Source organism: Ylistrum balloti, unplaced genomic scaffold (genome assembly GCF_031769215.1).
Source record: "Ylistrum balloti isolate Yb309-2 unplaced genomic scaffold, AGI_CSIRO_Ybal_v1 Utg370192, whole genome shotgun sequence".
Classification (NCBI taxonomy): Eukaryota; Metazoa; Mollusca; class Bivalvia; order Pectinida; family Pectinidae; genus Ylistrum; species Ylistrum balloti.
This window is the reverse complement of record NW_026782171.1, coordinates 357,642-370,787: the sequence shown is the minus strand read 5'-3', so window position 1 is coordinate 370,787 and position 13,146 is coordinate 357,642. Positions and strand designations below refer to the sequence as shown.

The window sequence follows — 13,146 nt, the reverse complement described above, 5'->3', positions numbered from 1 at the left end:
TCGCTTCCCCAGTAAGATTGTGTCATATATACTATTTGTTTGTGTGTGTGTGTGTGTGTGTGTGTGTGTGTGTGTGTGTGTGTGTGTGTGTGTGTGTGTGTGTGTGTGTGTGTGTGTGTGTGTGAGTGTGTGTGTGTGTGTGTGTGTGTGTGTGTGTGTGTGTGTGTGTGTGTGTGTGTGTGTGTGTGTGTGTGTGTGTGTGCGTGTGGTTTTTTTTGTCTTTTTGTAAAATTATGTCATTACATTATTGACAAAATATTTACAAAATTGAAATAGAAGGAGAACGGCGATCTGGAAAAAATACAACGGTCCAGATATCCCTATCATGTAGGCGCAAACACAGGAATGCATACTATAGTATATGTTAACGTTGATATTAGAATGTAAAAAATGATGTGAAAATACAGGTACTGTAAACACGAATTAATCATAAATGTGTTAGGTTTACCTTTATAAACAGGTGTGCCTGAAAAAAGGACTATGCGTGTATGGTATCGATTAAACGAGAATTAGCACTGTGTGAAAATGACAACAGTGCCATGTGTGGGACTTACGATAAGGCTAAGATACGAGATTGAAACGTAAACCTGTACTCGTATACGTTTCAAACATGGCTGCTACCATACACATTACACAAGTATTCCAACTATTGTTTTGGTGCGCGTGCCTGTATTCTAGTAGACTTGCGTCGGGTGCAGATTATGATGAATTCGATTTCGATGGCTTGCCGGGTGTGCAACATGAATTTAAGATTGAAGTGCCGGCAGGAGGAGAAGAATGTTTTCATCAGAAAGTGGCGGAAGGGGCAAACCTACACATGTCTTTCGAGGTTTGTATACGAATTATTCTTAACCTGTCCGATATCTAATCCTTTTCCGATCAGACGTGACCTGTGATGTTTGTATTTTTGCATACATTTGTCAATGATAAATGAGTCTAATAACTTGCTTGGTCTTTTGATATTTAATACAGTTTTTCAAATAATTTTTTTAAGTTTTATATATGTGCATTTATTTATATAAATCTTCAATCCTCCTTTTTATTCCCATCCGTAGACCTAATATCATCTATGAATCATACACATGTTTACCAATAGTATAGTCTATCTTGGACGATAACAACGTAGTAAAACTGGAGCTCGGCGATACGTCGACATTCTAGATAAAAACATGGATACCAATATATGCTGTTGACACTGTCGCGATTTTTGTGATGTCACGGACGTGATAACACTGCAATATATTACAGGCCGTCCTTTCGCGAACACTATGTCGGACAAGGGTTTCTTACTCTCCAATGTAAGCCACATTTGACCTCTATCGTGACGCAGGATAGCACGCGATAAATATTAAATAGGATTAAAAGGTATATGTCATCTCATTTAGTATTCAGTATTTCACTGCTGCATATTTAGTGACATCTGTGATATACGAAAATGAACAGGTGGAAGTTACATGTTTATTAGAGTTCTTAAACATTATGATAATTTGTCTTGGTCAAGCATGCGTTTGAAAGAAAGTGTTTACCTTAGACTTAAGCAAAAAAGAAGAAATTTTCAGATTATATTCAACCGTCAAATAAAAATGAGACACACACAAAAGCAGCAGCGTGAAAAAGGTTACAGAGTAAAATCAAGACGAAGAACAATTATTGATAATTATAATTTAATGGAGATTCTGACAAGAGGATTCGTAAACAGAGCAAAAATTCCCCAGACAGCAGAGAAATATTTCGTTTTATGAATATCATAAATCATTAAATCATTAAATATCTAGTACATCTTATATAACCTGTAATTTTCCTTTTCATCATGCGTCTTGAGTAAATTACTTTCAAAAAGAAGAAAATGGCCGGCAGCACCATTTGATCACGTGATTTTTAATGAGACAAATAATTGTTCTCGTATTTCATTCCCCAGTAAGATTAAGGCTGGCAAGATGAATCTCAAAAGACCAGTTACATTGGCAAGGAACTCGTTAAGACTTGTGGAGCTACTTATCTGAAAGAAACCTATGTGTATAGAACATGAAATGAGTAAACACTGCAGAGGAAAATCAAGAGAAGAAGAAGGTTTAATGGGCAAGTTATAACTTAAACAAAGTAGTAATCCACACACATCAATATCAAACAAATAAAAAAAAGGACTTTACATTCTGAAGTGTTACATTTTCACAGGATTTACTTTGCAATTGTCTGGAAAAAACTATATGGAAAATTTTAAATAGCATATAGCTTCATTAAAAATTTTCGCAAAGTTATTAAAAGAATAATTAAAATAACCCAAGCGAGAGGAAAGGGAGAAATAATACTACAATGTGTCGCTCTTTTCTATCATATAGCGCTCTTTATCCCCTAAATGATAACGATAAAAATGAATACCATGATGGGGTCTTCCTCTATTGTTATTGAAGAAATACAGATAATCTATATTCTTGCTCTGGCCAAGTCTAATAATGGGTTAATTGCGGTTTCCTTTCCAAGGAAAAAGACATGACGTCACCACAAAAATTGATGACGTCACTTCAATAACTCAAAAAACTTAACATAAGTAAATGGCACTCATTGCGCAATGTATGACTTTAGTATAACCCTGAAAGGTAAGTGTAAAAAAAATAATCATTCACTGCCAGGTGAGAGAAAGGTAGGGTGGTCTAACCTTTCAAAGAAAGATTTAGTGGGCAATCACCCAGCCAGACTCGTGTCTTCGAACTCAGGAACTCTGGTTCAGATCACCTTTCACACAGATGATCAACGATTTTATTATTCTCACCTGCTTGTCATGTTATAGATAGGTGAATTACAGACACATTTATTGTGTCTTCCCGCCATATTACAATTTAAAGAGACACACACGATGATCGCAATGTCATTGGTTTAAGATGGAAACAATGGACTCCTCTTAATGTCTTTTTTCGGTTTATAAACACTACCCATTTGTTGCCTCTTGGTATTGTGATGCTTGTAGTTATAGAAGGATATTTTCATAAACTAGGATTTTGTCTCAACTATATTTACACGTGCGTTTCATTGTCTCTAGATGAAACCAACCAAACTAAATATGCGTAGTTATCAATATTCATTTGTGGAGATAAGGCTTGTGCAAGAATACCAGTCACTAATGTAAATAGAACTACTTGTTTGAAAATAGCAGTGTCTGATTCATCCTTAAAACAGGTAAATGCGCAGCTTCAAAAGAATGCACACCACGTAATATTTAGTCACATCAATGTAAATACATTTCGCTGCAGGCATAGAATATAAATGATAAAACACCTTAACTGTTTTTTCTACAAAACAAATGCCTTACAAAGATATGGTAGGCGTGGAGGGATGTTGTATTCAGTCTTGATATTCCAGAATAAGTTACTGATTTGAAGGTTTAGTTATCTTAGGGTCAATATATTGTACCATAATGATTAAACGATTTGCTATTTGCTCAATATTATTTTGCTTCTTTCTTCCCTATGGAAGTGGTACTGTTCTTATCGAATTTCCATACTAGACTTGTATTCTACAAAATTCAGGTGACTGTCATGGTGTTATGACGCATTTGTGTGTTCCCTAGGCAATATCATTTACGTCAATTGTAAGTGATAATATGTGGTTTACATATATGTAAACTCAAATTTACATCTTGAAGTTAAAAATACATAGTTTATATATGATAGGATTTTATTACAGTAAAATATTATTTTGCTAATGGTCATTTCACACCCACGATTTATATAGATTATATATTAACTGAAGCATTATAAATCTTAACAAAAAACACGAATTGGAATAAATGAGTTTAAACATGTATACTAAAATTAATCGTATTTCGCAATGTATGAAGTAAATGTCCTTCAGTATTTCATGATCTCAGGGGCATAGAGTCCACCATTTACATAATTTCTAATCAAAATGGCAAGTCATGAATGCCTTTATTTACTATTTTGATATAAATGCTTTATTGATTAACATTTTGTATCAATGATACCATTCGGGTTTGTTATATATGCTGTAGCAGCTGCGGCCAGATATAACGATTTTTGAATTATTCGTTACACAGGTGTAAATCCCTACCTGTGTTTTGTATTAAACATGTGTTACCATAAAACTTCATCACTGCGGCAAAGAGTTTAAGAGACCTGTCCGGAGATATTATGTATATTATTACTGTGCTTTATAAAGTCGTGATCTTTTACAGACTTAAAAGGCGAAGTCTTGAATACTTAAAAAAAAAGATATTATATTTAAAACATGTGACCAAAGTTAGAATTCAAGAGTAAGGTTAAGATTGAAATTTATAATGAGTGATAAAAATACTTGCCATTTAGGAACATAAGTAGAAATAAGATTTATTAGTAACAATGCATAATTAGATGATAAATCGTAAAGGGGCATTGATGCCATTTTTTATTAATTATGCATACATGTTCTTTATCTCCAAAAACTTTCAGAATTAAGTATAAATATATGACATATAATAAGACCTAATGGGTATTGCTTGTTATGAGGCTATACCTGCATGCTAATTGCTCTTATCCAAAACTCGGTTTAAATCATAGTAGGCAAAATAGATATGTCCTGCGTAGATATATTATATCAATTTGACATTTCATACGCTGAAACATACAGGGAACATTTCATCTCTTCTGTCTTAAGCGGTATAAGTGGATAATCGTTCCTTTTAAATGGTGTATATATACACAGACATATGGATTTTTTTCAATAACTATATCTTTTGCAGGTGTTAAGAGGAGCTGATCGTCTGGTTGACGTTTTCTTAAAGGACCCTACTTATTTAGTAATATCATCAAATTTAGCACAGTCTACTGGACAGTTTGACCTACCTACACGTATATCTGGTAATATGTCTGTAGATACTCTGTACATGTGCTAGTTATCAAACCATTAGCGGCATGTTGTTGATATAAATGTAACAGAGAAAATAATCTAATTCATTAAATCGTTCAACCATTCATTAAATTAAAAAATGTTGTAAAAGACGGTATAAAGAAATAACACGATCTTTAAGAAAGGAAATATAAACTTAGGAAAGCGTTTGGCAAGACAATATACAAGATTGTATTAACAGTAAAGAAATTATCAAGATCTATGTAGTAAACAGTAAACAGGGATGTTTGAATAATATAGCAGAGTTCAGATCACTGTTTCTGTGATATCGTCAGAGATTAACAACTTCACAATAGATAAGAAAAAAACAAGAATTTTTTATCTGTCATCACATGTAAGAAAAATGATTTTCATCTATACCCTTCTGAATGAACACTCGGGTCTATGGTACTAGGCAAAAACTTTGTTTTCAGCACTCACCGCGTAATATACAGATAACCTAAACTACATTAAGGTGTTAGAAAAACTGTCTAAGTCAAACAGCGGTCAAACAGCAAGATGGTCCAAGACACAATTAAAGTCATGAGAAATGAAAGGGGGTACAGATGGTGATGTTAAATGTGAAAAACACGTGTTTTCACACTAGTTTAAGAGTTTTGGAGATGTCAATATCATAAACCTTGGTATATGTTTCCAACGTTGATAAATACCACATTTATATATGATATTTTCATGTAGAAAACTCAGGTAGAGAATTAGGTCACTACTGTATACAGTGTTTATTATATACCGGCAACAAGTTGATAACGAAGTTGAAACTTTGTTTCAAGATCCATGACGAATAGGAACGTATGTCCCCTTTGATTGTTTTTATCTACAAACCATTGCTGTCAAATAATGTCAAGGACGGAATAATGTTGACGTAACTTAATCTATTACTTTCACTATTATTATCTTTCTATTAGAGCTAGTGCTTTGTTGTGTGAATATATAAACTTGATGTGTATTTACATTGTAAGCAAAAATATACAATAAAAGCCGTTACCAGTCATTGCTAATATTAGTTATTGTGATACTGTAATCATGCTTTATGGATAGAATGTATGTATAAAACATTATCTACATTTAAAGTTGATCAAGACGAAAATACTTATCCTCCATATGGTTGCATTTCTCTTATATTGTTTGAAATGTGCCTGTGTTTATCTTTCTTTTGTGTTCTGTGTTACCTTCGTTTTTGACGTAGAATAAAAGTACGTTTTTTTGTTCTTTGCATTCTATTCCACTTTCTTTCGTTCATCAATATTATAATTACAGCTTAACAAATAAAAAAAAGAAGAAAAACGTAAAGAAGAACCTATCATGTTAGTAACATAATCATCATTTAAATTGTTTTGTATCGTATAATTCAACTCAATCAGACAGACGGTTTTCACAGTAACATAATATTTGGAATAACGTTTGGAATTGAAGTTTGTCGATGTAGTGGTAAAATTTCATGTCCACTCGAACATGATTTCGGTCGAATAACAAGTAAGATATGTAAGATATGACATCATTTCGAGCTATCATGAATATTGCGTATGTTTAGACAGTAAATTAATGAATATTACAACGAAAAGTAAAAGTTGGGAAATATGTTATTTCAATATGAAAAACAATGTGTTCGATGACCAGTAGAAAGTTTTCGATTTTACTATACAGCTCCTGTTTTGGAAAGGAAAATAGTTTTATTATTGCAGCTCGAGTAGATGCTTGAAGAAAAGACACTGACGTGAATAACCCTTTTAATACAAATTGAATAAGATAGAGTAGAACCAAATATTGAACTGTATGAAACAGCTAATTCATCCTGCTATTGCTCATCAGTGATGATAAGGTTTACGTTTTTCGTCTACCAGGCTCTACATTTCGAAGTTCTATGCTTTTTGCTCCCTTTTCATGTTTCCGAATGTTCTATATTTAGAATCTTCCATTTATACGCAGCATGCATTTTGTATGTTTGCTGAGTAAGAAATACGGTTTTGTCTACATTTCAGTATCCTCTTGCTTGACTTGTGTTTATATCCTCCTGTATCCAGTCTAAAATTTTAAACTTCTTCATTATCTAAAGCATTAAACCTGGCTGTAATTATATTTCTGGAGACGTATATAAATATATTTATCAAATGTATGTTTTGTAGAAATGATATTTTCTCTTTTGTGTTTCGCACGTCTGTATAATTTTTTACTCAATATCAACGTATCATTAACATTCGAAATTTTGTCATCAGCAATTTGCATCTTCTATGTGAATAATCTAATGTCTCCTTTATCATAACGACAAGTTTCGATAGTAAACTATGATTATTTCATGATTTCCGTTTTCATCAGGCTATCGAAACTTGTCAATCGTTTGTTTTAAGGAATTTGTTATACAAATGAATTCCGCATCCAGCTTGGGGGATCAGAGGCATTCTCTAATAATTTTGAAATTGTATTAGACTCCTGAACAGACAAACCCAGAAATTCTGACCTTTGATCGACGGAATTGTTTTGTTACATCAATTTGTTTGTCACACATTTCAAGACGTAAAATGAAATAATTAGACAGAGCGAGAGAGGGTCACGAAGTCCCTGTGATCTTCAGTTTCTTTTCCAAGAAGCGTTATTAAGATTTCGTTATTGTTAGAGCTGGTGGGAGTGCTAACGATAACTAGGTTTTATCAACTACACAAGCGACTTGACAAAAATAGTGATAATTGCAATTGTTTATCGAATGGATGACGAACGTCACGATCAATTTGCATAGAAGTCTTCACAAATTATCGCTACACAAATAGTGTGTAGTATTTGACCTCCTTGATTTGATCAAATATTTACATGGCGGTTGTCGTTGGAGCAAAAACCGATAACTCTTCTGGAACACTTCGTCGTATTCTCTTGATACTTTTTAGTGAGTTATTCATGGTTTACTCGATTTCCATCGGATTGGAGATTGAATTAGGATTGTCTTGATATGGCAATATTGCCTTTGTTGTTTCCTGGTAACATGTAAACAAGATAAGCAATGTCATTTTTGATTGTACATGCCTCCATATATTTATTTACTTGGTATGGCGATAATGTCCTTGATGATTCTTAGTTACATTTTAGCAATTTAAGCAACGTCAATAGTGATTGTACATGTCTCCAGATTTTTATTTTCAAGGACCTTGGTAACTTTCATTTTACAACAATTAGGGACGCATACCCAAATATTCATGCTTTGAGCCAAACTCTTAAGTCAATACAAGTCATTTCGTTTATTTCATTTGAAATTTTTGAATAACAATTATAGCCTATAACAAATACGACATTCTTTGATTGTTTAATTGGTTTACTTTATCATAGACACGTGTTTCCTGTTTATGTCTTGGTGGCCTGTCCTACTTCTGTATTTAATTTTGTTGAATATAATGTATAATTTTCTTTATGATTCAAAGAACCGGACACTTTTTACACTACGTGATTATCGCATTTAAAAAATAATAAGTACAAAGGAAGCCAGTTACAGAAAGCAAACAAATGAAATAGTAATTAGCAATCTGTGAACAAAGTTACTTTATGGATTATAAACTGACCCATCTGTGGTATTGACTTTCAGGTCCTTAGGGGTGGTACTGAGAGGCTGATCGACGTGGTAATTCGGAACCCCACTAATTTTATCGTGGAAGGTCACTATGGCAAACCGGAAATCGTTATTCAGCATCTTGTAGAAATTGCTGGTAACGATAATATGATTTTTGACTATATATAACAAAGTGGAAAGTTAGCATTTTATTCGTCCTAATCAATTAATTTTCAAATATTAACGAGAGGATTTTATTTGATAACCTGGTTTCATGTACGTACCGCTACAAAACGTCATGAAATACGTATTTGATAAAGCATTAGTGACGACATTTTAAGTAAAGCCTCGAATGATTTCAGCTGAACAATTTTCATATTTTTAAAATTTTCCCGAAGATAAGGAATTTTGTAAAAGAATAAGACCGACTATCATTCGACGTGTTATTGTCTTGCATCACACTGTATCATAAATGTATGGTTTATGTTGGTGTACTGCAGGTGTTGGACAAAAGACTATATATAATAATTGATTTTCTGTCCCATTCCAACTTCCTGCCCTACATTCCATTGGAAATCCCCTTACGCATTGGTGTATCAGAGCAAAACAAAAAACAAAATAACAAAAAAAAAAAAAAAAAAAATTAAAAAGTTGACATTCAGTGATTGTAAACAATGGCTGCTCCAATACAGTTTTCTTTTATATTTGTAAGGGAGCTCTGTATATTTAACTTACAGCTCGACCTAGTAACTCGAAGCTAAATGGATTGATGGGAAACTGGTTTTAGTTCGATCATAATTACGATAACCTGCGACTTATGAATTGTTGATATTAGTATGTCAGCTTAAATTAACGATGATGATATAGAATAAATCACTAATATCGGAAACACAGAAAGACTTCCAGTTATCAAATTTCGAGTTGACAAAGTTTTACTGTATTTGTAATAAGAAAAGTTGTTTTATATATGGCTTTAATTAATCACTCCTTATATGTTAACATTAATGACATTAAATATATTATCACTTCATGTTAATAATAATGCCATTTTGTAACTGGGGATGATCATAATTCTTTTATCATATATAGTCTTTTGAGGAATTCCCAATACGAGAATAGTATGTTATATTTGTGAGTCATTTTTTTCTTATATGTTATCGATGTAAATGCAACCCCGACTGACCGATGGTCAAAAATGTATTAGAATATGCGAGCTTTTAACGCTTGTCATAGTGATTTTTTGGAAATATTCTATTTCTTTGGACGTGTTTGATGCTCGTTTGTTTGCCTCTTGATTCTATTGCTGTATACCTTATTCTCATTTGGGAACGTGACATAACTTACTTGGATTGATATAAGAGCAGGCGATGCCTACCCTTCCGGTACATATGGTCTTATTCTTGTACCTGTAATGAGTCTCTGTGTAAATCTTTCTTTTGTTCATATTTTGACCTATTTTTGACATCATAGTAAATTCTTGTTATTTTTTGTTTACTATAAGTTATCAGACTACCAGGTTTTTAGACAAGTGTCGGATAATCCTACCATGTTCTCCGATTCATGCTTGTACTGCAGCAATTATTATCGTTTACATTGTGTATAGTTCATATATTGCTCTCATTTCAACGATTTTGTGTTTGGATGAAAACTTTCTTTAGATGGCGATGTGTTCTTGTTATGTGTTGCGTTCAAGACAGGTATCTTTTTTCATCTTGTTGTTAAAAATACTGATGTGTAAACAAAACCGTATTTTAATTGGAAATAAATTCGTTAATGTTTTCAATAAATAAGAACAAATAATTTGAAATATTTAAAATTCAATAAATAAGAAAAAATAATTTGAAATATCTTAAAGGCCAAACATTGATCTAATTAATGACTGGTGGGCTTATTACATGGCGTGGAGTCCGTCGTCCGTTCGTCCCGCCGCGTCCATCATCATTCACTAGGCTTGAATTACAAGGCGGATTTTGAAATTGTGTCTGAAACATCTTTAGGGGAGGAAGACTCAATTTTGTAAAAGTGATGTGTCTGGACCACCTTCTTCATGGAGGTAAACCGACTAACTTTGTCTGAAGGTTGATTGGATTCTCTTTTGTATAAATCTCCGGCACCATTTAAGGAATACGAGAAGCAGGGGTAATTTTTTAAAGTGTGACCAAGCCAAACCAGACGAGTATTAAAAGCCATATAGGTGTATTTTTCATAGCTGTTTGAGGAAGAAAAAAAAGAAATAAATCCTGACAGTATTTCAGCGACTTTTTATGGAACCAACATCACCAGAATGCTTAGACAAGATATAAGCATTTGTGGAATGTCTGTCTAAATATCAACACTAGAAGACTAACTTATAGATTGCATGGCTTCCTTTTGTTTTAGGTACTTAATAGTCACTCTGAGGAAGTCAATGTTTTTCTAAAAGACCCTGATGGTGGTATAAATGATTCAAGTAGTATATATGGTCAAAATAAAGGCAAGGTTTCGAGAAATGCTGAATATGAAGGTAACGTTTCAAAAATGCAGTATCTATTTTGATTTCGTTTTTATTTTAGCCGAATATTTCATCCCAGCCTTTTTAAAACATTTATTTAATGGTTCGGACTATTTTCCACTAACATATTTTCTATTGCTTAATTCTTTTTATAATCTTTACTCCAACAAATCCGTTTTATTTTTAGGAACCGTGAAAGCTGCTTATGTTAACAATCAGAAATCATTCTTTATTCGTATCGGAAAGTACTAAAGTACGACCATCCATCCCCCCACTCCCCTCCTTTGATTTGGATTTCATTTAGTGGACTCGATTTATACACTGGATTCTTTCTTATATAATATTCCTGATAAAGTATTTTTTCTTTATGTCCTCTTTACACACCTATTTCACCTCGTGGCATGCGTTAATTTTTTCATGTTTTCCTAAAACCTTATATATGCTTGCTTTTTGTGTTTTGTTGTGACTGGCTAGAAGTCGTTGAGGTGTTCTGTTCTAATTATCAGCTTATAGTAATGTTAACGGTTATGGAAACGTATTCTTCTTTTAGTTGGAAGGAAAACGTATTTATAATTAAAGAATGACATATTACAAAAATAGTATTTAAAGCTGTTAACGAAGTCGTAATTGCTCACCTTCCTGACGATATTGCTGCAGGAATTTAGCTCATTTCTCAGTCAAAGTAATAAAATTATACAACTATAAATATTTGTCAATTTCCAACAATATTTTATATGTTCTACTCTGTATATCAGGAAACTGAATTACTTACAGCCATAATACATCATATGTAAATCATTATATTTCGAAATAGAGTGATCCATAATAAGTTTATGTTAATGGCTTTTAAATTAATGGAATATACAATCATTAAATATGCTGAATTAGATTACAGGTTTCTGCTGAATATCTAAAACATATGTCATATTTTATCTAAAGAATATATGAATGTGTGGGAATTCAATTTCATTTGTTTATTTTTATTTTAACCAAATTTGCATAAGATTAGATCCTCACCATTTGTGATATTTGTAAACTTGGTTCTTTTGGAAATGATACTGAAAAATAACCTTCGGAACTACTTACGTTATCATCAACTGTACGTAAATATGTATCTTTCCGCGGTTTTCTGTATTATCTATAAGCACAAACGTCTCCTACTTTAGAATTCATATCATTTAACCACAAGATGATTAATTAATAAGTTTCTCGATATTTTTTCAGGTGTTTATACAATATGCGTGGATAACACGTTTAGCAGGATGGCCTCTAAATTAGTATATGTGTACATAATTACTTTTGTTCCTGCTGAGTGGACAAAGTACGTCCAGGAGATTGAAGACATGGATATGACTGTTTCCAACTTTACGGTTCGTCAATTTCATAATCAAAACATTGTGAAACTTTGTTGTTTAACATAAAAAAGTACAAAAATATAACGATAATTGTATTACACTGAGAAATGATTGGACGATTAAGACTTGACTTTTCGCTGATATTTTGCTATTGTGATGCTAATTGTACAAAGTTAGATAATTTTTAAGACAGTCTCGTGTCGACGTTGCTGGTTATTTTATGTTTAAAACACAATAATCTACTGGATATATCGTCGGCAAACATTTTCTCAAAATCTTAATGTATAATAATTAAAAACCTTTGGTAATCTTATACATTTTTCAGATATTATCATTAATGCCATGAAATACACATGTCATGGAAAAAATTGAATGTTATCTTCCCCATCAGAAGCGTTGTATTATTCAAAACCATTCCAAGACTCAAAAATTACAAATTTGGCCATTATCATCATAGAACAGTCCTAGAAGGACGAGAAACATTATTATTTAAGAGTGCTGTACATACACTTACAACTAATTTGTAGATAAATAATTTTAATGTTGTTTTTCGCCTTTATGTCATTATCAGCCTTTACCTTATTGTTTACCTGTTTTAACTGCTTTTTTGTAGCATTCTATATCTGAAGTACAGAAGTCGTTGGAGGAGGCCAAACTACATCAAGCCAGTAGCCGTATGAATGTTGTGAAAGACTGGTATTTGATAATGGGAAACAATAGTTACATAGTGAAATGGTCCATAGCTCAGATTTGTGTGGTTGTTTGTTCATCTGTATTTACTGTAATTTTCGTCCGTAGATTATTTAAAATTCCAAATGTGACACCATCTCAAAAACCACGAGCATAACATATTTATACTTAAAAAAGATATG

The 13,146-nt window shown here is 32.6% G+C and overlaps 1 protein-coding gene across 1 annotated transcript; it reads left to right on the top strand.

The window, feature by feature from the left end:
• The first annotated feature begins 610 nt into the window (after window positions 1–610).
• Window positions 611–13,121, top strand: LOC132551298 (transmembrane emp24 domain-containing protein 6-like). The gene is made up of 4 exons (XM_060215425.1): window positions 611–829; window positions 8,465–8,585; window positions 12,144–12,289; window positions 12,888–13,121. Exons 1-4 carry the CDS (start codon window positions 611–613, stop codon window positions 13,119–13,121), a joined length of 720 nt encoding a protein of 239 aa, XP_060071408.1.
• The last annotated feature ends 25 nt before the right edge of the window (window positions 13,122–13,146 follow it).

Bases quoted from the DNA above. Each gene is read 5' to 3' on its own strand.
- LOC132551298 (XM_060215425.1), top strand. From the start codon at position 611: ATGGCTGCTACCATACACATTACACAAGTATTCCAACTATTGTTTTGG. The intron at 830-8,464 runs GTTTGTATACGA...ATTGACTTTCAG, and splicing joins ACCTACACATGTCTTTCGAG to GTCCTTAGGGGTGGTACTGA. The intron at 8,586-12,143 runs GTAACGATAATA...ATATTTTTTCAG, and splicing joins GCATCTTGTAGAAATTGCTG to GTGTTTATACAATATGCGTG.